The sequence below is a fragment of the Doryrhamphus excisus genome, chromosome 22, assembly GCF_030265055.1.
Source record: "Doryrhamphus excisus isolate RoL2022-K1 chromosome 22, RoL_Dexc_1.0, whole genome shotgun sequence".
NCBI lineage: Eukaryota > Metazoa > Chordata > Actinopteri > Syngnathiformes > Syngnathidae > Doryrhamphus > Doryrhamphus excisus.
This window is the reverse complement of record NC_080487.1, coordinates 4112122-4134106: the sequence shown is the minus strand read 5'-3', so window position 1 is coordinate 4134106 and position 21985 is coordinate 4112122. Positions and strand designations below refer to the sequence as shown.

The window sequence follows — 21985 nt, the reverse complement described above, 5'->3', positions numbered from 1 at the left end:
ACCCAGAAATGCTCAAATTACATAACATTCCCCTTCATCCTTGCACAGAAACAACAGATCAATGTCCAAATGCAACAGTCGCAGGTGTCCCCGCAAGAGATGACGATGTCTTTTCTACCCGGGGAAGAGAAGATGGTGGATGTGGAGGTGTTTGCTCCAACCAAAGGTCCTCTAGATTTGTACATTCTTATGGACTTCTCCAATTCTATGGAAGACGACTTGGACAACTTGAAGAGAATGGGCAAGGAGCTGGGTGAGTGATTCCTTTTTATGATGGCTGTCACTGTCCCACTGACATATGCTGCTTTTGTCTCAAAGCTACGCTGGCGGCGAAGCTGTCAGATGACTACACCATCGGATTTGGAAAGTTTGTGGACAAAGTGATTGAGCCCCAAACTGACATGAGACCCACTAAGTAAGAAAAAGTTAGAACATTTGGAGCAGGCACCCAATGAAAATCATCAAGTCATTTTTGTCGCTTCCTGGTATTTCCTTCAGACTCGCTCAACCGTGGCCCAACAGTGACCCTCCATTCTCTTTTCAAAATGTCATCAAGCTGACCAACAACTTGGACTTCTTTAACAGCGAGCTTCAGAAGGAAAGGATCTCTGGTAACCTGGATGCTCCAGAAGGAGGCTTTGATGCCATACTCCAAGCTGCCGTCTGCGGGGTAAGAATAAGCATTCATAATAACCACATCCAAACTCTTCAAATCATTTTATGCTTTTTCCAATTATCTGACCTATAAATGTCATTTTTATAAATGTTGTTCTGTATTTCGAAATCTATAAGGTCCACCATTCTTAATTAAGAAATGTCTTATCATCAGGATGAGATTGGTTGGAGACAACAGAGTACACATCTGCTGGTTTTCTCCACTGAATCCGCTTTCCACTACGAGGCCGACGGCGCCAACGTGCTGTCGGGCATCCTGCCACGCAACGACGAGCAGTGCCACCTGGATGCGAATGGCAAATACACCGAGGATATCAAGCAAGATTACCCCTCCATACCCACGCTGGTCCGTCTGCTCGGCAAAAATAACATCATTCCCGTATTCGCCGTTACCAACTATTCCTACTCGTACTACAAGGTCGGTGGTTATTTTGGCCAAGCCACTGTATGCGACAAAGCGTTCTTACATAATCTATTCTGCTCTTGCTTCTTAAGAAACTCCAAGAGTACTTCCCGATCGCTGAGGTGGGCCTGCTGCAGGAAGACTCATCCAACATCCTTCAAGTCATGGAAATTGCCTTTGATGTAAAAAAAAAAAAAAAAACTTTATCATGAGAACTTGTTAGTCGGCTTTGAACAAAACAAGTCATGGCTGTGTGTTTTCTTCCAGAACATCCGTTCCAAAATGAGCATTCGTGCAGAGGACAGACCCAAAGCCTTTGAGGCTCAGTTCTTGTCCACTGATGAAGCTGTCGCAGAATACGGAAAGTTTGATTTCAAGCCTGGCGCAATTGTAAGTGTCTGTGCTGGACAACCAATCAACTATTAAGAATATCGAATATAATATAAAGGCAACCGCATAAAGAAAACATTTGGGGAAGACCCTCTAAATTTCCACTCTACTATTTGCTGCAGGGCAAATTCAAGATGCGACTCAAAGCCCAGAGACTGGTGGATGAGTCTCCGGTCTGTCAGATGGATGTGGATGAAAAAGAGGGCACGATGAGAGTCAAACCTACCACCTTCAACTCTGCCGTGAATGTTAAAGCCAGCGTTCTGTGCCCCAAATGTGACTGTGAGAAGGTAGACACCCTCGACCCTTAAATGACACTCACGCTTCAGAGAGGGAGGCTTCATCCTAATATATTTTGTGTCCTGTAGACTGCCCTCCGTAAGGCACCCAGATGCCATGGCAACGGAGACCTCGTGTGTGGGAAGTGTCAGTGCTATGACGGCTGGTGAGGTTCACTTCAAGTACTTCAATTGTAATTGTAACCATGTTTCAGAGAATACGGCAGTGCAAGTTCTCTATGTTGTGTTCTTTATTTCAGGTTGAGTACATTCTGTAACTGTTCAGCGAGCGTTTCAGCTCTTGACACCAGCCAGTGTATCGGTCCCGGCTCGACCGAACCTTGTTCTGGCCGTGGGGACTGCCTGGAGTGTGGAACCTGTGTGTGCTACAACCCCGATCAGTTTGAAGGCCCCTACTGCCAATATGACCGAACCCAGTGTCAGCGATTCGGAGGCTTTCTCTGCAATGGTACGACATCTTTGCCTCGTTTACGATCTTTTGGGTGTAAGCTAAATTGGTTCACAATGGAAGTGCCCTCTCAAGTCAATAGTCTCAAGACAATTTGGAGTGGCCAATTAACCTAGCATGTTTTTGGAATGTGGGAGGAAACCGGAGTACCCGGAGAAAACCCACGCATGCACGGGGAGAACATGCAAACTCCACACAGAGATGGCCGAGGGTGGAATTGAACCCTGGTCTCCTAGCTGTGAGATCTGCGCGCTAACCACTAGACCGCCGTGCCGCCCTTTAAGGGGTCATTTCCATAACAAATCCATCCGCTTATGATGACATATGCTGTAGGATTGTACAGTAAACCTCGGATATATCGGACTCGGATATATCGGAAATTCGCTCACAACGGACAGATAAAAAAGAACCGATTTTTCTGTAATGCATTTCCAATAAAAATTCATTGCATATATCGGATTTTTTACGGATTTCGCCTATTTCGGACAAAATCTCCAGTCCCGTTCCAATGCATTTCCATTAAATTTCCCTCGCATATATCGGATGGCTGCATCGTGGCGCTCCGATTCGCCGAATCGTGACAGGCCGCTATACGACGTCATTTGCAGCGTTTGCAGCGTTGCCTGCGTGTCCAGGTACATTGGAAACATAGTCAAGGAAGTGCCTTTTTATAACGGATAAAATCTGATTTACGCATATACCGGATATAAATCCGATATATGCGTAAAACTGACATTTTCCGGTATACGCATATAACGGATTTCGCTTATATCGGACAAAACCAGTGGGAACAATTGAATCCGATATATCCGAGGTTTACTGTAGTAACAGTATTGTTTCTTGCCACATTGTGATTCGGACATCGCTCCCTCACTCATCACGCTTATTCCAAAAATAATGAATGAATAAATTATCATGTTTTGTGGTTGAATACAGCGTTTTATTAGTCAAAACATGTGCATATATAAGAAAGTTCTATGCATTTGTGGCCCACATTAAGCATTTTCAATCATAAAAATGGATAAATGAAGGAATAAGTCATTTGGAAGATGTTATTAATTCATTTTCTAACGCTTATCCCCACGAGGGTCGCTGGAGCCTATCCCAGCTGTCTTCGGGCGAGAGGCAGGGTACACCCTGGACTGGTGGCCAGCCAATTAACCACAGAACCATGTCAAAAATCATTTATTATCCATTGTCCTTATGTCTCCGGTCAAAGTCGCAAGTAAATGTGCAAGCGATGATTAGTTTCCGTTTGGGTCAACAACAGCTTATATCGACGTCCGTCAGCATGTTATCAAGATAAGCGGGTTCCACAGTAATTAGTATGTATGACATTTTCCCACAAGCATACAGCCCACACGCCACACTTAATCATTTTCTTCCCTTTTCCAACCTAATCAGAACGTGGATCCTGCATTATGGGCCGCTGTGTCTGCTCTGATGGTTGGGAGGGAAATGCCTGTGAATGTCCCAAGAGCAACCAGACCTGTTTGGACAGTAAGGGGGTCAGTACTACCAGGGTCTTTTTAAATGTCTTTGTCTTTGGAATGGTTTAATTCCTCATTTCACCTTCCATGATACCTGATTGCAGGGAGTGTGCAATGGACGCGGCAAATGTGAATGTGGTCGATGCAAGTGTCCAGCATCTGGTCTAGAAATGACTTCCACCTGTGAGCCCAATTTCCAGGTATGTAAATGGATCTGTACATATGTGTAAATCTGTACTGATGTTGTACATTCACTCACCATTAATGTATGTTTTTTTGGTGAGACTATTTGGCTTCATTAAATATACTTTACACATAAACAAATTTACTCTATGTTTATATCATATACAGTATATATGATGAGCATTTATCACAGCATAGTCATTCTAAAGATAATAAACTAGCAAGTGACTTTTTTTTTTTTTCCAACATAACCATGTTTGTGTGTTGTACCCAGGCCCAGCTCGGCGTGTGTGAGGGTACAAGGAGTTGCGTTCAGTGCCAAGCTTGGAAGACAGGAGAGAAGAAGGACAAAGAGGAGTGTGACAAGTGTCCTTTCCGAGTCGTCATGGTGGATGAACTGAAAGAAGGTGCCGGAAATAATAATGGACTTCTTCAAGGGGGGCTTCTTATGCTCATTTTCAGCCCTTTTGTATTGAGTTGCGGACTCCTATAGAGCCGCTACACATGATAACCCCAACATAAAGCTTTCTAGATGGTCCAGTAGTGTTTCCATGGATTTCCTGCTTTCGAACCAAACGGTCTGTTTAATTTATTCCAGCCACGCCCTTCCTGCTTTTTAGCATTGTGCAGTCGTAATGATAATAAAAAACTAGACAATGAATAATATTGTAATAAATAAATAATAAAGTGGAAAAAGGTCACAATTTAGCCATCATATGAGTGTTTCAACGCTACAATATGTGTGTGTTTTCAGAGGAAAAGGTGCTCGAAAAGTGTAGTTTCCGTGACGAGGATGACGACTGCACGTACCACTACACTGTGGAATACGCCAAAGCTTCGGTGGTCAAAGACTTGGAGGTCCAGGTTCTCAAGAAGAAAGGTGATCTCAGGATTTCATGTGCTCTCACAACAGCAACTTACATTTGTTTTTATTTTTCAAAGCTTTTCCTGCTTGTTAGATAATAACGTCCTGCATATGACTGAATTTAGCAGCGGGTTTTGTTTTGTTGATAAATTAAGAAAACATTTTCTCTCAGTCATAAGTGCATTATTTAAAAAAAACTGTAGCTGCTACAAAGAAATGTTATTATTTTGATAGAATATACTTCCTGATTTTTAGCATGAGGCTGTGATAAGGATAATAAAAAACTTTCGACAATGAATATGAATATTCGTAAGCCTCAACATGTGTGAAATTGTTGCATTACTGACCTTGTCTTCAGATTGTCCTCCTGCCAGCCTCCTCTGGCTGCTCCCTCTCATCCTGTTCCTCCTGCTCCTGCTGGCACTGCTGCTGCTCTGCTGCTGGAAATATTGCGCCTGCTGCAAAACCTGCTGCCAGGTATGACAAGCACATACATTTAATAATTTTTATGACTTTTCCCCTAACCTAGTTTTCCAAAAATTACAACTTTATTTTGTTTGATATTACGACTTATTTTTTTTTCAACTGTATGCTACTAAAATAATATTTTCAAACATAATATTACTATGTTATTGTCCTAAAATGACATATTTTTATCGTTAGATTTTCTATTAATATTTTGACTTTATTGTTGTAAAATAACTGCTTTTTTTGTTAAACTAAATACTTTTAGAATGTACTGCAGCCATGGGCTCCAAAGGGCCCCCAAGGCCACAATGTGGACATCCCTGTTTTAAACCACCATCAGACAAGTGTGCCTTGAAGATTAATAAATCGCTTGATTTCATATATGACACCGCTGTTGTTCCACTGAGAGATTGCCCTCAAGTAGCTGAATGTTTCTAAGTTTCACTACAAATAATGTCCTTTTGTCTCTCCAAAGAGCTGTCTCGCCCTGCTGCCTTGCTGTAGGAAAGGTAAGCTATGAAGGAATTTCACATTTATGAGTCAGCTGGGTTATTGATACATTTTGGTCTTCTCCCCAGGTCGTATGGTTGGATTCAAGGAGGATGAGTATCTCCTCCGCCACTCCCTGCTCACCTCAGACCACTTGGACACGCCGATGGTGAGAACGGGCCCCCTCAAAGGCACAGATGTGGTTCGCTGGAAGGTTACGGATAATGTGCACCGAAGTCCCAACCATCCTCAGGCTCTCATCAAGCCCAACCCTAAAGAAATCAGTGAGTATATGTGTTTTTTTAAAGCAAATCCTCATGTCACAAAAACTTAAAGATACATTCTAATTATATCTGTCTTGGATATAGTTCAGTATCCAATCTCCCTGCGGCTTAACAGGCGGTTTTCAGAGAACTTGTCTCGCCCTGACTCCAGAGATGCTGAACAACTTTCCAAAGAAGTAGCAGACAATGTGAGCCGCATCTTTTCCATTCATTGGGGTTGTCATTTACCGTCTTATTGAGGTCTCTATTTGGTTTCCCTCCAGCTTAATGAGGTCTACAAGCAAATTCCTGGGGCCCAGAAGATGCAGAAGACCTCATTTAGGTAAGCGGCATTACTACAAAGACATGCACATAAATGAAGCTATCTGTCCATAACCAAGCACTTGTATATTTCTGTTACAGAACACAGAGAAATGCTGGGAAAAGGTAACATTCATTTTTATACATATTCTTATTTGTATCATTGTATCTTCTCAAATGTTTCATATTTTTATATACATATATACATATATATATGATGTTTCTGTGGTGCCCTGAACACTCACTCACTCTAACTCATGACTCCGTGGTGACCAACAGGCAGGACTACACCATCATGGACACCATCCTGTCTGCTCCACGCAGCAGCTACCCTGATATCGTCAAGCTGACTGAAAGAAATGTCCAGTCAGGACGCTTCAACGACCTGAAAGTCTTACCCGGCTACTACACGGTAGCCACAGACAGAGGTTTGCATTTATTATGCCACAATATAGTGATTATTGCCGCATTATGAGAATACCCGACAATAACAGTTTCCGAATTCTGTCTTCATCTGACCTGAGTTGCTCAAACATCAGTCATTGTCAATGATTTGTATTTGTGCTTCCTTTTTTCCCCACAGAGGCTGCAGGCGCTATCGAGTTCCAAGAAGGCGTGGAGTCAGTGGATGTTCATGTGCCACTCTTTACTAAGGATGAGGATGATGACAAGAAGCAGCTGCTGGTGGAGGCCACGGACGTACCGCTGGGCATTGCCGGCATTGGGAAACGCTTGGTGAACATCACCATCATCAAGGAGCATGGTGAGGAAGAAGCTAAAAACACACAGTTACACAAGTGGCGCATCAGAACAGCTGTCAATTGAAATTGTTATATTATCTATTGCAGGGGTCTCAAACACGTGGCCCGCGGGCCAAATGTGGCCCGCAGGACACTTGTTTGAGGCCCCCGCCTTGATATGAAAGTTTAATGTTAGTGCGGCCCGCGCAAGTTTGATATGGATGCTGTATGGTATCATGTACCCAGAAAAAATTATTACGTTTGATTAATGTTCATGTTAAAGGTTAAATAACTGTTAATAGTTATCCTCCCTATCCGTGTGGAAGTGGTAAGTTTTTGGCTATTTAAGTTTAAAGGGAATAACTTGAAGGCTACCGTTTAGGTCGCTAGCTCTCGAGTTTGCGAGTTAGCATGTGTCTCAAGACGCTGCATTTGCGCAATATGTTGTAAATAAAAAGAGTATAAATGTGACTATAATCGTGTTTTGTCATGTCTACAGGGCTCTAATAATGCTTTGTTAATTTTAATCTGAAAAAAATAATTTGTCTACCCACCAACTATATGTGGTTTCTTAAGTTTTTATTATTTGCCGTTTTATTATTATTATATTTATTTATTTATTACTGATTGATTGATTTTCTTTATTCTTGATTTGTTTATTTATTTTTCATCTTATTTTGTGTAGAAAAATAAAAAGTAAGATATTTGAGAACAGTGGAATGTTTTATCAGAGCTTTTATTGTAGAAAATTGGAACCAAAGTGAAGTTTTTTTAATTTTTTAGTTTTTAATAAATGCGTTTTTCTATTGATTGTACTAATTGATTTCTCTGACTTCCTCTCCCTAGCCACCAGCGTGTTCTCTTTCCTCCAGCCGGCGTACACCTACAGTAGACAGGACGGGGTGGCCAACATTCCCATCAGTAGGGAGATCATTGAGGACGGACGCACGCAAGTCTCCTATCGTACTCGAGATCTTACAGCTAAGGATAAAAAGGTGGCTTCTGTTGACCAATTCAGTATCCTGATTCAGGCCTTGTCTGTCCTGTTGAGGCTTTTTATATTTTCAATATCAATATGTAAAACTCCTGTGTGTATTTTAGGACTATGTGACCGTGGATGGTGACCTCACTTATGGTCTTGGTGAGACCCAGAAGACCGTCCCTGTTCGTCTGCTGGAGCTGGGCGAGAAAGATGCGCTCTTGGATGACAAACAGGTCAAACAGTTTGTCATGGACCTCAGTAACCCGCGTCAGGGGGCCAAGCTCGGACGCTACCCGAGAACTACTGTCACTATCGCCGACATACCAGGTAGGAAAATGAAGCACTTCCTCAACTTAACTTTATTGTTATTATGATTTTACATTATTTGTGCAGAAGGTCTCAGTCATCTTTATTCCCTGTCTTCTCTTCATCAATCAGAACCCAGTGTGATGATGTTCAAGAGGGGCACCCAGAATTTCACTACATCCGATCCAACCTACACCATCCCTGTGCTCCGCACTCGCAACCCAGACAGCCTGGCCACAGTGAAGTGGCGCACCAAGAAAGCCCAACGCTTTGATCTTTCTGGCCCCCTCAAGTTCAGCCCCGGAGAAACAGAGAAGAATATAGTGATCGACCCAAGATCGCACCCTGGTCTGGTTCAACCAGAGACCTTCCAACTGGAGCTCTTTGACCCAAGCAGCAACAGCACTATCGGAGAGAGGAAGACCACAATAGTGAATGTCGTAGAAGGAGGTACTGTTCAGCTGGGAACTTCTTGTGAGACATGTGAGACAAATTTGGAGACATGGTTCTTGACTTCCTGCAGGTCCGAGGTCCCCCGAGATGTCCCAAATGCAGCAGAAAGGCTTTTTAACTCCTAAAAATACCTCACCTGGGGGTCGCCTTCTTGCTCCACCTAACCCTAAGGCCAGAGCGACCGGACCCAGAAGCATCCGTCTCAACTGGGACCCACCACCGGGTAACCCCATGGGGTACAAGGTGCATTAAAGTGAACACACGTTTACAGTAGCTTGAACATACAATTTGCATGACACATTAAAAAAAATGCATGTTTTGATATTTTAGGTGAAGTATTGGATCTACGGTGACCCAGAGAAAGATGCCCAGGTCATTGATGTGAAGTCTCCTCAAGCGGACTTGACCAACCTGTATCCCTACTGTGACTATGAGATGCGAGTGTCCGCCTACAATGCAATGGGAGATGGCAACGATACAGACATTGTTGCCTGTCAGACTTTGGAGGATGGTAACGACTGCTCCCCCTACTGCTCATGGTTTGACATTATTACTGTAGCATCCGTACGCCATTACGGTATGTGTCCTTTGCAGTACCGGGAGAACCAGGTCGTCTGGCCTTCAATGTCATCAGCCCGACTGTAACTCAGCTGAGTTGGGCTGAGCCTGCAGAGACAAATGGTAACATCACGGCTTATGAAGTCATCTACACGCCCATCGATGATGAGCTGAGTAAGAGAACCACGCCCTGCAAATACATTACCTCGGTCATCAGTCAGGGTTCAAATTGTACAGCTTCGTCCAACTTAAGTGACATCTGATCTTACAAATGTTGGCACCATTTTCAGTTCCTGTAGTTCCCTAGTGTTTTTCTATTTCGTGTTTTGCTTTCATGTCCTATCTTCATCCTCTTTTTGTAGAACAAGTGGGCGCTGCTAAGAAGGTGAAGATTGACAACCCGAAGAAGCGAATGCTCCTGATTGAGAATCTTGTCAATGCCCAGACCTATCAGTACAAAGTCCGTGCCAAGAACAGTGTTGGCTGGGGACCCTTCAGAGACGCTACCATTAACTTGGCATCACAACCTGTCAGACCTTTGTCCAGTAAGTCGCAATCCAATCCAACACATCTAACCCTGTGAGACTTTGTTCTTGTTTCTGAAAGTGGCGCTATTTCTGTGGCATCCCTAGTTCCCATTATTCCAGACATCCCTATTGTGGATGCAGAAGCGGGAGACGAATATGACAGCTATTTGATGTACAGCAACGAGGTGCTGAAGTCTCCTGCAGGCTCCAAGACACCCAGCGTCTCTGGTGAAGGTTGGTAACCGAGCCCAAAACATGCAAACTATTTAATGTCATTTTTGCTGTTCTACAAAGAGGGAAATGGCCAGTAGAGGACAAAGTATACAATATGTACTCTAGTGTCGTCTACCTGGTCCAAGATGGACATAATAATGTGACGTCACATTCCTCTCTGCTGTCCATTTTGCTACAAATTGCTCCAAAGCATCCCCACCTATCTTCAATAAAAGTGCATTATGATTTATATATAAAGCCCAGCCCACAGAAAACATGGTTTAACAAAAAAACACAAAAAGTGTTTAACAAAATCTATCGTGAAACCAACCACTGAATATTTTTGCCTACCATCCTCCACTTGCTTGCTTCCCCCCCTTCCCCAATGACCTCAATTTGCAAGGCTGGAAATATGTCAAGATGGTGGGGTCCAACCTGGATCTCCGAAAGGTGTCATGGAAAAAGCGAGTGGACGTCATCCCCAACAGTCGGCACAGCACAGACACAGAGGCGAGCACAGATGAGGTCCCACTCCCACGCTTCACTCAGACAGCCGTGCCAGGTGAAGAGCACTCCGTCAGAGCAGCAGATAGGCAGACAGGCAGTCAACATGCCAAAGTGTCCCTCTAGTGTCCCTCCCTCTATTCTTAACGATCACATGTGAGACTTTGAGTAATCCATCCATTCCAAGTTGGCGTGTATCCTATCGATTCCCCTGGCTAATGCTGAGAGAAGAGCACTGGCATCAACTGCACCACCTTTAGTTGATGATCAGAGGCGGGCTTTATCCACCCCCCCACCCACCATGTATTCCCATACACCTGACTATGTCCTTTCACATCCCAGTGGGAAGGCAGTGGTGTACGTAAAAGTAAGTGTGTTATGGAGAATCCAATAAGTGGATGTTCGTGTTACTATCTTAATGCGGAAGTACAATTTGCTGCTTTGACGTTCATTCATTCATTCATTCATTTTCGACCGCTTTTTCCTCACGAGGGTCGCGGGGGGTTGCTGGAACCTATCCCAGCTGTCTTCGGGCGAGAGTACACCCTGGACTGGTCGCCAGCCAATCACAGGGCACATATAGAAAAACAACCATTCACACTCTCATTCATACCTATTAACAATTAACCTAGCATGTTTTTGGAATGTGGGAGGAAACCGGAGTACCCGGAGAAAACCCACGCATGCACGGGGAGAACATGCAAACTCCACACAGAGATGGCCGAGGGTGGAATTGAACCCTGGTCTCCTAGCTGTGAGGTCTGCACACTAACCACACGACCGCCGTGTTTTACCCTGCTTTGAAGTATGCTTGAAAATTCCAGGAAATACACTCAAAACATGTGATTGCAATTTAAACTGTGTGGTGTCTTTGAATGCAACGCCTCATGGTAATGGTTTTATTTCATTTGAACATGCATCAGATTACAATTGAGTGCATCCCATAATCAGTTCACAGTTCCACATGTCCAAAAGCAGCAGGAAGAAGCAAAGCTTATTAAATCCTACTCCTCCATCTGGTAACTGTTACATTTGTTCACTTCCTGCTTTCCTAATATAGTTTAAGTTTTTTTTTTTTTGTCACGTACTGAAGTAGGAGGTGATATGAGCATCCAATGACATAATGGGTACCATAGTAACTGCCAATATATATGATATATATGTGATATATATAGCACATCATGACTAGATTTTCAGAAATGTGTGTTATCAATTCTGTTCATACAATACAAATGGCATATTTCAGACATCATGTAGTTGAAATGGGGATTAACTATGATTAATTAATTTGAAAACTGGGTGGAAGTGGTTCAGGAGATAGAGCAGGTTGTCCAGAAAGTGGAGGATTGGTGGTTGAATCCTCGCTCCCTCCACCCAGTCACTATGGTTGTGTCCCTGGTCCCCTTGTGTCCTCTTAATGATGGTTTCCGCTGAGGAACATCACCAAGATTGATACAGTGATAGCAGCATCATCCAAACCTCCACCGATACGTCTTCTGACCACTCTGGCTCATGTCTTGCTGTCCAACAGATTATATGATGAATGGAAAGTGGGATACAAACTTCCTTTTCCCAGGCGGTTCTGCCACACGCAACTTGTCAACATCATCCTCCCCGATGTCCACTGTGAGCTCCAACTACCGAGGCGGCTCCTTCACCACAGAAACCACCACCACCTACATGTCTGGAGCAGGTGAGAAGAAAACTAAGGAGGAAACAGACCAGGTCTATGTTAGTCTTCAACCAATTATGCTCCTCAGGAAGCCCTCGCCGACCTGATATGATCGGTGGAATGGGTGGTCTGCACACATCAGACGTCACCATGAGGAAGCACTCGGAGAACAGGGGTTACACAGATGAAAACATCCGCGACTCTATTGTCATGGGAGATGGTTCCAGCAAGTTCCCAGATCTAGGTAACATGAAGTTCCCCGTTAAATGGATCGCCAAAAAGAAAGCTGTGCAAGCGCATGAGGTCAATGGCTTGGATGCGCGTTAGCATGCTGGATGCTGTTGGCTGCATAGCAGGCTTCTAAACACAGACTTTGCAAAAGCTAAGCTGACTATCGCTTTGTCTTTTTTTTTTTTTTTTTACTGCCCCCGTGCTTCAAACCTCCACCATCTACTCTCATGTTCTCCACCCTCCCTGCATCCTCCTCTTTCGGGCCTGATGTGCCATCAGGTGTTTTCGGCTTCACTGGGTCGCAGAGCACCTCACAGAACCAGTTCAACTACAGCATATCCCAAGGTCCGAGGGCCAGGACCCAGTCTTCGGAGGTCAGCCAAGCTCTGTATGATCTGGACAGGGTTCTCCACGGTAAGTATGGATGCATGTAAGCATGGAGGCTGGGGTTTACTTTCTGCTCTCTTCTTAAATGTTCTCTTGTTGTCTGTGGTGGCCACCAAAGTACGAGCCACATTGTTAAAGAATCCATGAGATGTAGAATTCCTTATCAAAGATGTTAATAATTGATAATAAAGCTTTTAATTGAAGCTGTATGAAATATGTTTATTCACGTATTGGATCTCACATTCCTGCCCGGTTTGTCATCAGATGCAAGACTCTCCCCTGGAGTCCCCGACACCCCCAGCAGACTTGTTTTTTCTGCTCTGGGTCCCACTGCTTTGAAGGTCAGCTGGCAGGAACCGCACTGTGAGAAGGACATCCTTGGCTACTGTGTGCTCTACCAGCAGCTCAATGGAGGTCAGGATGACTGGATATTATCCAAATATTACATAACAATTGGTACCGGCTAGTGTTCATTCACTTTAAAGCAATCTGTGTTGTCTCCCAAAGGCGATGTGAAGCGCATCAACGTGTCCAACCCGGCAGAGAACTCCGTAATCATACAGGACTTGCTGCCCAATCACTCGTACCTATTTAAGGTAAAGGCTCAAAGCCAGGAGGGCTGGGGTCCGGAGAGAGAGGGCGTCATCACCATCGAGTCGGCCGTCGATCCCAAGAGTCCCCTCAGTCCCATGCCAGGTGCCCAGTCCTGACCTTTTTGGACCAGCCACTGTTTTGCAGTCCTGTGATGATTGATGATTTCCTGTCCTCACAGGCTCGCCGTTCACCTTGAGCACACCAAGTGCTCCTGGTCCCCTCGTCTTCACAGCACTCAGCCCGGATTCCCTGCAGCTTAGCTGGGAGAAACCCCGGAAACCAAATGGAGGAATTCTGGGCTATGTAGTCACTTGTGAGCAGCTGCATGGAGGAGGTGAGGGTTATTAACTGTAATTGTACAAACACTGTAGTACTGTACACACATGGTGGACTCCACTGTATTCTTGTGATGATGTGAGTACATACAGTACATACTACAGTACATACATGTAGTTGTTTAGAAGTAGGCACATATATCTTCTATTAAGCTCATATGATTGCCTCTGTCTTCTAGGCGACATGCGTTCCTTCCAAGTGAGCGGTGACAGCGCTGAGACCAGGCTGACCGTCCCGAACCTGAAGGAGAACATCCCCTACAAGTTCAAAGTTCAGGCTCGAACGACTCAAGGCTTCGGCCCCGAGAGGGAAGGCATCATCACCATAGAGTCCCAGGATGGAGGTGGGAATTCTCATTTGGGACTGCAGTGAATATACTCACTGTGTTGACTGTATTTGTCTAAAGTCTTGGTGGAATGGAATTGATGTCGTGCATCAGTCGTACATCAGTCGTGCATCAGTCGTGCATCAGTCATGCATCAGTCACGCATCAGTCACGCATCAGTCACGCATCAGTCACGCATCAGTCACGCACCAGTCACGCACCAGTCACGCACCAGTCACGCACCAGTCACGCATGAGTCACGCATCAGTCACGCATCAGTCATACATCAGTCATACATCACACACGGCAACGTAACACCCAGGAGTGGGTTCGCTGAGGAAAAACTAAATGATCAAACTTACATATAGCTCTCGGACGGATGGATGGATGGATGGATGGAAGAGCTCCAAGATTTATTTTAAGATTATTTCAATCCCACCCTCGGCTGTGGAGTTTGCATGTCCTCCCCGTGCATGCGTGGGTTTTCTCCGGGTACTCCGGTTTCCTCCCACATTCCAAAAAAATTGTCCATAGGTATGAATGTGAGTGTGAATGGTTGTTTGTCTGTATGTGCCCTGTGATTGGCTGGCCACCAGTCCAGGGTGTACCGCGCCTCTCGCCCGAAGAAAGCTGGGATAGGCTCCAGCACCTCCCACAACCCTCATGAGGATAAGCGGTAGAAAATGAATGAATGTGTATTAAAGCCTGAATTATTCTTTTTAATTACAAAGTAATAAAAAACAGTGAAGTGGGAGGCATGGAGTGGGCTCATCTGGCAAGGGGTTTTTCTGTAATTATAACGATAATAGATTTCCCTCACATCCGCTATGGGCTGTTATAACATAATAGTGGACCTTTAACATTTGATTGACATCTGCAATCTTTCTCCCACCCCCCCCTTTCTGCAGGAGCTTTGTCCCAGTACAACAATCAATCCATGACTAGAAGGGAGATGTTCCACATGCCCACCGAAATCAACACAGTCAGCAACATCTCCCGCACCATGGTCAACGACCCCTTCTTCTCAGGTACCATTTAAAGCAGGGGTGTCCAAACCTTTTTCCACAGAAAAGTGGAACATTTTTCTTCTTGTAATGTTATTACTTTTTCCCCGACATGCCAACCTTTTGTTTTGTTTACTTACAGTAGTAGCATCAAACACTTGTCATCGGCAAATGACAACAGAGATACAAGGAGACTGGACTTCAGTTTTTGTCTCTTCTTCTTTTCCAGACGGAATGTCGATGACCACGCACACGGAGACCAGCGGCATGATGACGCGCCAAATCACCAAGGAAGTGGTCCAGAGGAGTGTCATCGGAGGAAGCTCCGTCACAAAGAAGATGTTTTATGAGTCCTAAGACGTACACTTCCATTTTAATGTCACCTTTATTCACACTCTCGCTCTCTAGGAGCCTGAGAGCTCACGTATGAGATGACGGTACCAAAAACAAAACAGTTTATAGTTGTCTGTTACAAACATTGTCCACAATAACCGACACACACACTTAGTGTATTTAAACCAGGCGGGTAATCCCACTCTTCCCTAATCCAAAATGACACGACGCCCTTGCCACACTAATCTTGTAAATCTCTTCTGTCTGTGTGTAATATTACAATTTCATAAGTAACACAAACATGCATGCCAAATATAGATACCTTTTATTAATTGTTGTGATTCAACAACTAGTTCTCGGTTTTACATTTCCTAAGATGCTTGTTATGTTAAGTGTGTGTTATATGCAGTACTACGATGGACGTATACTATTTTTTGTACTAATGGATTATAAGCTGTACGTTTGCAGGAATAGCATATGACAAAAAGGATTGTATGTGCTTCAATGCACAAATATAGTCAAGTTTTTCCGCATTTTAACGCCATTCAGGTTCATCTCAGTAGGTTAGGATATCTTTGAAAAGTTCCTTTGTTTCAGTAGTTCAATTTAAAAAGTGAAACATTCAGATATGAAATTTAAATTTGTATGATGCATTTAAATATTTGTATATTCCATTAAAATATTTCAAGAATATTTAATAATTTTGCAAATAATAATTAGTTTGTGCTCTCCTAATCAGTAAATGAACTGCAAACTTTTTTATTTAAAAACACCGGGCTGTCATATGATCAAATTAAATGTGATTAATCACCATTAGCATGCTAACATTAGCATAGTAGACATTTTTGCCGTTTTTATACAGAAACAGTGTTATCATGCTAAGTGGTAGCATGCTAACATTAGCATGTTGTCATTGCTAGTATGCTAACATTAACATATTAGGATTTGTAGTATTTTCATTAGTTTAACATAGGCAGAAACTTATCATGATAGGTTCAGCATGCTAATGTTACCATTGCTAACATGCTAACATTAGCATAGTAGCATTTTGGCTGTTTTCATGATTAGAAACCTATACAGTGTAAGCACTGAATGCTATCATGGCTGGTGTTGGCATGCTAACATTAGCATGTTGGCATTGCTAGTATGCTAACATTAACATATTAGGATTTGTAGTCATTTTCATTAGTTTAACATAGGCAGAAACTTATTATGATAGGTTCAGCATGCTAATGTTACCATTGCTAAAATGCTAACATTAGCATAGTAGCATTTTGGCTGTTTTCATGATTAGAAACCTATACAGTATAAGCACTGAATGCTATCATGCCTGGTGTTAGCATGCTAATATTAGAAAAGTAGCATTTTTTAATTTTATTTAAAAAAAAAAAAGTGTTAACACTTGCACACTGGGTGTTGCATGTAATTGGCATTAACACAACAGCCCTAATAAAAAACCTTTCAATTTATCTGTTTTGTCTGAATTGAACTCCTGAAGTCAAATAACTTTTGCATGGTATTGAAATGTATGTACCTGTATTTTAATTTTATGAAAGAAAAACATGCAATATTGGGCCTAACGTGGTTAAAAGGATATATTTTTTAAAAGAATTAATGTGTGCCTTTCAAGCAGATGCGCTTACCTTTGTATTTTCTCGACATCAAATCTATTGCACTTAATAAAGATTTGAAAACAAGCAGCACAGTGTGACGTTTGTTTATTGATAGACCCGGAAAAAAAAGTGCGTTCACTCAGCAAACTTCAACTGATTAAGTCAAAAATTCAGCACACGTTGCACATTTTCTTCCAAAGCGGCTTTTGAAACAGCACAATTACATTCTGTGTTTTGCTTTTAGTCGGCATGTTTTTAATGCTTAGTGCACACAAAAAAATAGCTATAGGGTTGCCGTGTAACCTTAAATTAAAAAAAGCCACTTTGTCCCTGTATAAAAAGCCATAGAGCTGCATTAGAAAAATTCAAAAATGTAAAAAAAAAAAAAACTATAGGCAGGATTTTCATGTAAATATTAGACGGCAAATGCATGCAGGTGAGAGTTGATCCCTTTCTATGCTATTGTATGTTTGCGTTATTAGCTTTAGCCCCATGAATGTGCCAACCATGTGACTATTTATACTAGCGTATTGACTGTTGGAGACTTGTGTAAACACCACATACTTACACACTTGACGATGTCATGATGTCTGCGGTGCCGTTCAGTTCCAGAGGCATCTCCCGGGGCAGAGGCACCGCTGTTTGAGGCCACAAGGTCTGATCACCAGGTCCTTGATGACCTCCACGGTCCCAAATATAGGGAACAGCTCCTCTGTGAACTTGTCATTGAAGGTGTAAATATGGGCGCGCTTCTCCACATCATAGAAGGACAGCTGACCCTCGTCGTAATCCAGGTACACGCCCACTTTCTTGGGCAACAAGCTCAGAGGCAGCGAGGTGGCAGGAACCGTCAGGGCCTTCAGATCCGTGCCCCTCTCCAAACGGAGCATGAGGTAGCCCGTGTGCGTGTTGAGCAAGCAGAAGCCTCGCCTCACAGCCGACGCCTTGGCAACACCGAGCCGCCAGTCCCGTCGGCCCACTTCCACCTCCCAGTAGTGGCGCCCCGAGAGGAAGCCCCTCTGGGCCGCCGCGCACCACCAGCCGTCGAAGCGCTGGCTGCAACAAGGAACGTCCCGGCGCTCCAGGCCGCATCGCATGCTCTTCTCATCGGCGGAGATGAGCAGGTCTGGGTTGGCCGAGTCCGGGTCCAGCGTCACGTCCTCTGTAGGGACCAGAACCTAACATTAAGACCAGGATCTGTGACAACAGACTCTGCGTTTAAGAAGAAAAACTCACACCTGATGCCTCACAAATCCAATTCCAGACTGTAAAAAACAAAAACATATCAAGAAATGTTCTATGCGGGTAAAAATATCATTTTAGAACTTTCTAACGTACCACAATGGGGGATGTAGTGAACAGCATCTGAAACAGCAAGAGGTGAAACAAAAAAAGTGTAGGCAAAAACCATCATACCTGATTCATACATTTTATGTATATGATATGTAAAGTACATGATCATATCTTTGGGTGCTGTAGTAAAGAAGACATCTCACCCATCTTCTGGGTTCTCTGCTTTCTAACCAGCCATTGCTTGGTCACATCCTCCTAAGAGAAGAAAATATTAACCATCGAAATACTTGGTAATGGTTTTATTTCATTTGAACATGCATCAGATTACAATTGAGTGCATCCCATAATCAGTTCACAGTTCCACATGTCCAAAAGGAGTAGGAAGAAGCAAAGCTTATTAAATCCTACCCCTCCATCTGGTACTTTTACAATCAGTAACTGTTACATTTGTTCACTTCCTGCTTTCCTAATACTATTTTTTTAATTAAATTAAATTTAAAAAATTAAAGAGTCTTGAACCAGTCATGATGTGCTAAAATAAAATAAAATAAAATAAAATAAAATAAAATAAAATAAAATAAAATAAAATAAAATAAAATAAAATAAAATAAAATAAAATAAAATAAAATAAAATTAAATTAAATTAAATTAAATTAAATTAAATTAAATTAAATTAAATTAAATTAAAAAATAAAAAAATAAATAAAATTTAAAAAAAAATTAATTTATTTTAATTTAATATTATTACATTAAATTAAATTAAATTTTAGCACATCATGACTGGTTCAAGACTCTTGGTCCTTGTATTTAGCAAACATCAACTGCTTGTATTGTTTCTTGAATTGGCTCATTGTAGTGTAGAGAAGTATTGGATGACATTTTTAGCTAATTGGTTATTTTTAGCCTTATGCATTATTTTAGCTGTTTGAAGATGAACTATATCAGCAAGTTTAAGTATTTGTGATTTTAGAAATAAGGAGTTAGTATGTTCTCTCTTTTTATGCAGCCTAAAAAGCACATAGCGGTAAAAGTACTTCGGTCTAAAGGAGAATACACAAAAGGCCAAATTTGACCGAGAACGCCCCCATTTGATTGCCCGTATCTCGGATGAAGGACCGTAGGGACAGATTTAGGCAGACGGGAAGAATCCCGCTTTCCCCCTTACGTGCTCCTGATGCTAGAACAATCCTAGCACACCATGACAGGGTACCACTTCCAGGGAGTCGGGGAGTTTACACACCTTGAGGGGACTGTGTGCGTTCAGCACAGCCAGGATGACAAGTTCCAAAGCGGGGAGCAAGTTGGGAAGATGTCCCCTTTTCCACTGGAACTCCAAGTCATCCAGCATCATCAGCACAGGCTCGCCAGGCCACACTGTGGGCTAGAAGGAAACGCTGTGTTTAAAAGTGACATGTGATTGACGGACGGCCCTCCAAGTACGACAGAGATGACAGTCAAGGGCAGGATTTAGTATAATCATCTTTAATTGGCTCACACTTTAAACACGTCATCCATCCATGCTCTCACCTCACGCTTGCTTTTCATTTCCCGCATCCATTCCATGATGACCGTTTTGTGCGGACCCATGTCACATTCCCCGTCGGCCTCCAGAATGCAAAGAAGATGGCCCCTCCAGTCCTTCTTCTCTGGTCTGTGGGACTGGCAGTCTGACAGGCTGGTTTTTGTCTACATGGGACATACTTGACATATGACTTATTCATGTTTATATTGTTTATTTTCTCCGATTAGATCTACTATATTGGGTAATACGAGTGTAAATGTGAATATAGGGTTGTTATTTCATGTCTGGAGATCTCTAATAATAGTAAAGCCATATTTAGAAAGTCATAAACATGTTTTCTATATAGCTACACACCTCCACTTTCTTCTCCAGCACAGCAGCCCACTCCACGATAAAGTCCCGACACAACCTGGCAGGCCACGTGTCCTCGCTGGTCCATATGTGCTGCAGAACGTTTGACCTCTAGAAGAACAGGCCAGAACAGACCAGCGTCATAAACATACTTTATTGATTCTTATTGAAATGAGGAAAGGTGATAATACCTGGCATATTTTGTTGAGCTCCCGCGCCAGCTCCATAATAAATACCTGACTTTCCACCAGCGGCTCCTTTTTGTCAAGCCTCACTCGCTTACGGGACTCCTGGAGCCGAGACAGAGCAGATTCAGCGCCATCCTGATTCAGCAGAAATGGAGCACCTTACTTTGAGTCGGCTCTTGAGCTTTTTGGCCGGTTCAATGAGGAACTGCAGGCATTCTTTCATCATGGTGGACAGCTTTAGGAGGGACGTGCCCTGTGGGGACATGATGGAAACGCTTCAGGCCGTGCAGGAGGCTGACTCGGCGCACACAAATCAATCCAGTGCGATTTAGAAGAAGACAGCGAGTTAGAGTGGAGTATTGCAGGAAGTCTTATTAGACGAGGAAGTACAGCAGATCCCCATAAGATGTACATAAACCTCAATAAAAATTTTGATTGTCAGCTAGCTCCTCCCCCTGCTGCTACCTCGACATAAACATTCTCCCCAACAAAAGAGAACTGTAATAATTACATTTGACTCAGCTCCAGAACCCTGCCCCTCTCTCTTTAATTGCCATTGTTGCAAGAGATGTGTTTTCCGACAAAACAAATGTGCAGGGATCCAGCGTACTACACACATGCACTGAAACCCAGAAAAGCACAGGAGCTGACCCAAGTGGCGTTAGACGTAGAATAAAAACAGATGACAGGTAGAGAGCTGCATTGCTGGTGCAGTAACTTGAATGCAGCAGTTCCCACTTCCAATAAGAACCATGCTGCTGTAGGAAGTTCTTGTTTGGCTTGAAAGAAATAGCAAAGCAGACCCAGAAAATGCTTCTAGCGACAGTCAAAGCTCTCTGGGACGAGTCTGCACTGGTTGGAGAGAGGTGGTCTCCAAAGACTATTTGTGGCATTTATTTTTAATTATAAAAATACATTGTTTATATTTTTATAATTATATTACTACTTAAAAATTACTTAAAAATAATATATGTACATGTACATGAATTAAAACAATTACAGTATACATGAAACAAAAATAATAATATATAATTTGTCATATTTATAGACCTCACACTTAGTTTAAAGTGGAGTTTGTTTATGCAGAGCAAAGCTGTAAGAGGAGTGTGTTGGCCAGGAGCTGAAAGATTAGAGGAAATCCAGGATTACCACTGCTGTTGTTGCCATACAGGTCCAGGTAGTGGCTTTCTATAAAAGAACTGGTAGAACAACCTCTGTTTTGCAGAAAAAAACAATATGCACAGGTTGGAATATACTGTACATTTAAATGTGCATTATTAATTGTGCAAAAACAATGCATGATTAAACTGTCAAAAGACACTGAGACACTGTTACACACAACACAATTCTAACAACAAAGGGTTTTTTTTTTCTGCTCAAAACTCATTTAAAATGTCAATTTCATGCAAACACTGACCTTTGAGAGCGAGAGGGTGAAATTTCCAGTGAGCAATAAAAACTCGCAGGGTCCCTTCGGTGATGTTTTGTCCAAACTTGCAGCAATTTCATGTATGCGGGTTCACACACTTCCTGCTCACTAGGACTGCGCCAGGAGCGAC

General features: G+C 42.9%; 2 protein-coding genes across 8 annotated transcripts in view; one reads left to right on the top strand and one right to left on the bottom strand.

Moving 5' to 3' along the window:
* Positions 1–17156, top strand: part of itgb4 (integrin, beta 4) — a 23756-nt gene extending 6600 nt beyond the window's left edge. For 3 of the 6 annotated variants that reach the window (XM_058062050.1, XM_058062049.1, XM_058062051.1), the window contains exons 5-43: positions 49–253; positions 319–415; positions 499–670; positions 830–1093; positions 1171–1260; positions 1346–1468; positions 1591–1758; positions 1837–1913; positions 2007–2215; positions 3620–3723; positions 3810–3905; positions 4163–4295; positions 4643–4768; positions 5112–5230; positions 5697–5730; positions 5800–5994; positions 6079–6182; positions 6258–6316; positions 6397–6420; positions 6574–6722; positions 6878–7057; positions 7881–8029; positions 8136–8343; positions 8455–8772; positions 8846–9018; positions 9106–9286; positions 9370–9507; positions 9696–9878; positions 9966–10094; positions 10477–10635; positions 12109–12270; positions 12338–12493; positions 12760–12894; positions 13132–13281; positions 13375–13563; positions 13640–13795; positions 13976–14140; positions 15031–15150; positions 15356–17156. In XM_058062050.1, the coding sequence (XP_057918033.1) occupies positions 49–253; positions 319–415; positions 499–670; positions 830–1093; positions 1171–1260; positions 1346–1468; positions 1591–1758; positions 1837–1913; positions 2007–2215; positions 3620–3723; positions 3810–3905; positions 4163–4295; positions 4643–4768; positions 5112–5230; positions 5697–5730; positions 5800–5994; positions 6079–6182; positions 6258–6316; positions 6397–6420; positions 6574–6722; positions 6878–7057; positions 7881–8029; positions 8136–8343; positions 8455–8772; positions 8846–9018; positions 9106–9286; positions 9370–9507; positions 9696–9878; positions 9966–10094; positions 10477–10635; positions 12109–12270; positions 12338–12493; positions 12760–12894; positions 13132–13281; positions 13375–13563; positions 13640–13795; positions 13976–14140; positions 15031–15150; positions 15356–15483 (5727 nt within the window). In that variant the 3' untranslated portion in view covers positions 15484–17156. The remainder of the gene's footprint in view (positions 1–48; positions 254–318; positions 416–498; positions 671–829; positions 1094–1170; positions 1261–1345; positions 1469–1590; positions 1759–1836; positions 1914–2006; positions 2216–3619; positions 3724–3809; positions 3906–4162; positions 4296–4642; positions 4769–5111; positions 5231–5696; positions 5731–5799; positions 5995–6078; positions 6183–6257; positions 6317–6396; positions 6421–6573; positions 6723–6877; positions 7058–7880; positions 8030–8135; positions 8344–8454; positions 8773–8845; positions 9019–9105; positions 9287–9369; positions 9508–9695; positions 9879–9965; positions 10095–10476; positions 10636–12108; positions 12271–12337; positions 12494–12759; positions 12895–13131; positions 13282–13374; positions 13564–13639; positions 13796–13975; positions 14141–15030; positions 15151–15355) is intronic. The other 3 variants (XM_058062052.1, XM_058062053.1, XM_058062055.1) reach the window with 3 other exon arrangements.
* zgc:194990 (uncharacterized protein LOC568410 homolog) lies at positions 16857–21985 on the bottom strand. 2 transcript variants are annotated; one of them, XM_058062105.1, is made up of 11 exons: positions 21844–21985; positions 21576–21640; positions 20590–20679; positions 20430–20528; positions 20242–20349; positions 19893–20051; positions 19606–19746; positions 18569–18620; positions 18411–18437; positions 18311–18337; positions 16857–18234 (listed from the first exon to the last, which is right to left on the bottom strand). In XM_058062105.1, exons 2-11 carry the CDS (start codon positions 21591–21593, stop codon positions 17675–17677), a joined length of 1281 nt encoding a protein of 426 aa, XP_057918088.1. In that variant the 5' UTR covers positions 21594–21640; positions 21844–21985; the 3' UTR covers positions 16857–17674. The 2 variants fall into 2 exon arrangements, with proteins under 2 accessions (XP_057918088.1, XP_057918089.1); XM_058062106.1 differs by lacking the exon at positions 21576–21640 and having other exon boundaries at positions 16860–18234; positions 21844–21973.

Coding starts and splice junctions, on each gene's coding strand:
- zgc:194990 (XM_058062105.1), bottom strand. Junction 20,052..20,241: donor TGCTGGAGAAGAAAGTGGAG/GTGTGTAGCTAT, acceptor TGTCCCATGTAG/ACAAAAACCAGCCTGTCAGA. Junction 19,747..19,892: donor AAATGAAAAGCAAGCGTGAG/GTGAGAGCATGG, acceptor GTTTCCTTCTAG/CCCACAGTGTGGCCTGGCGA.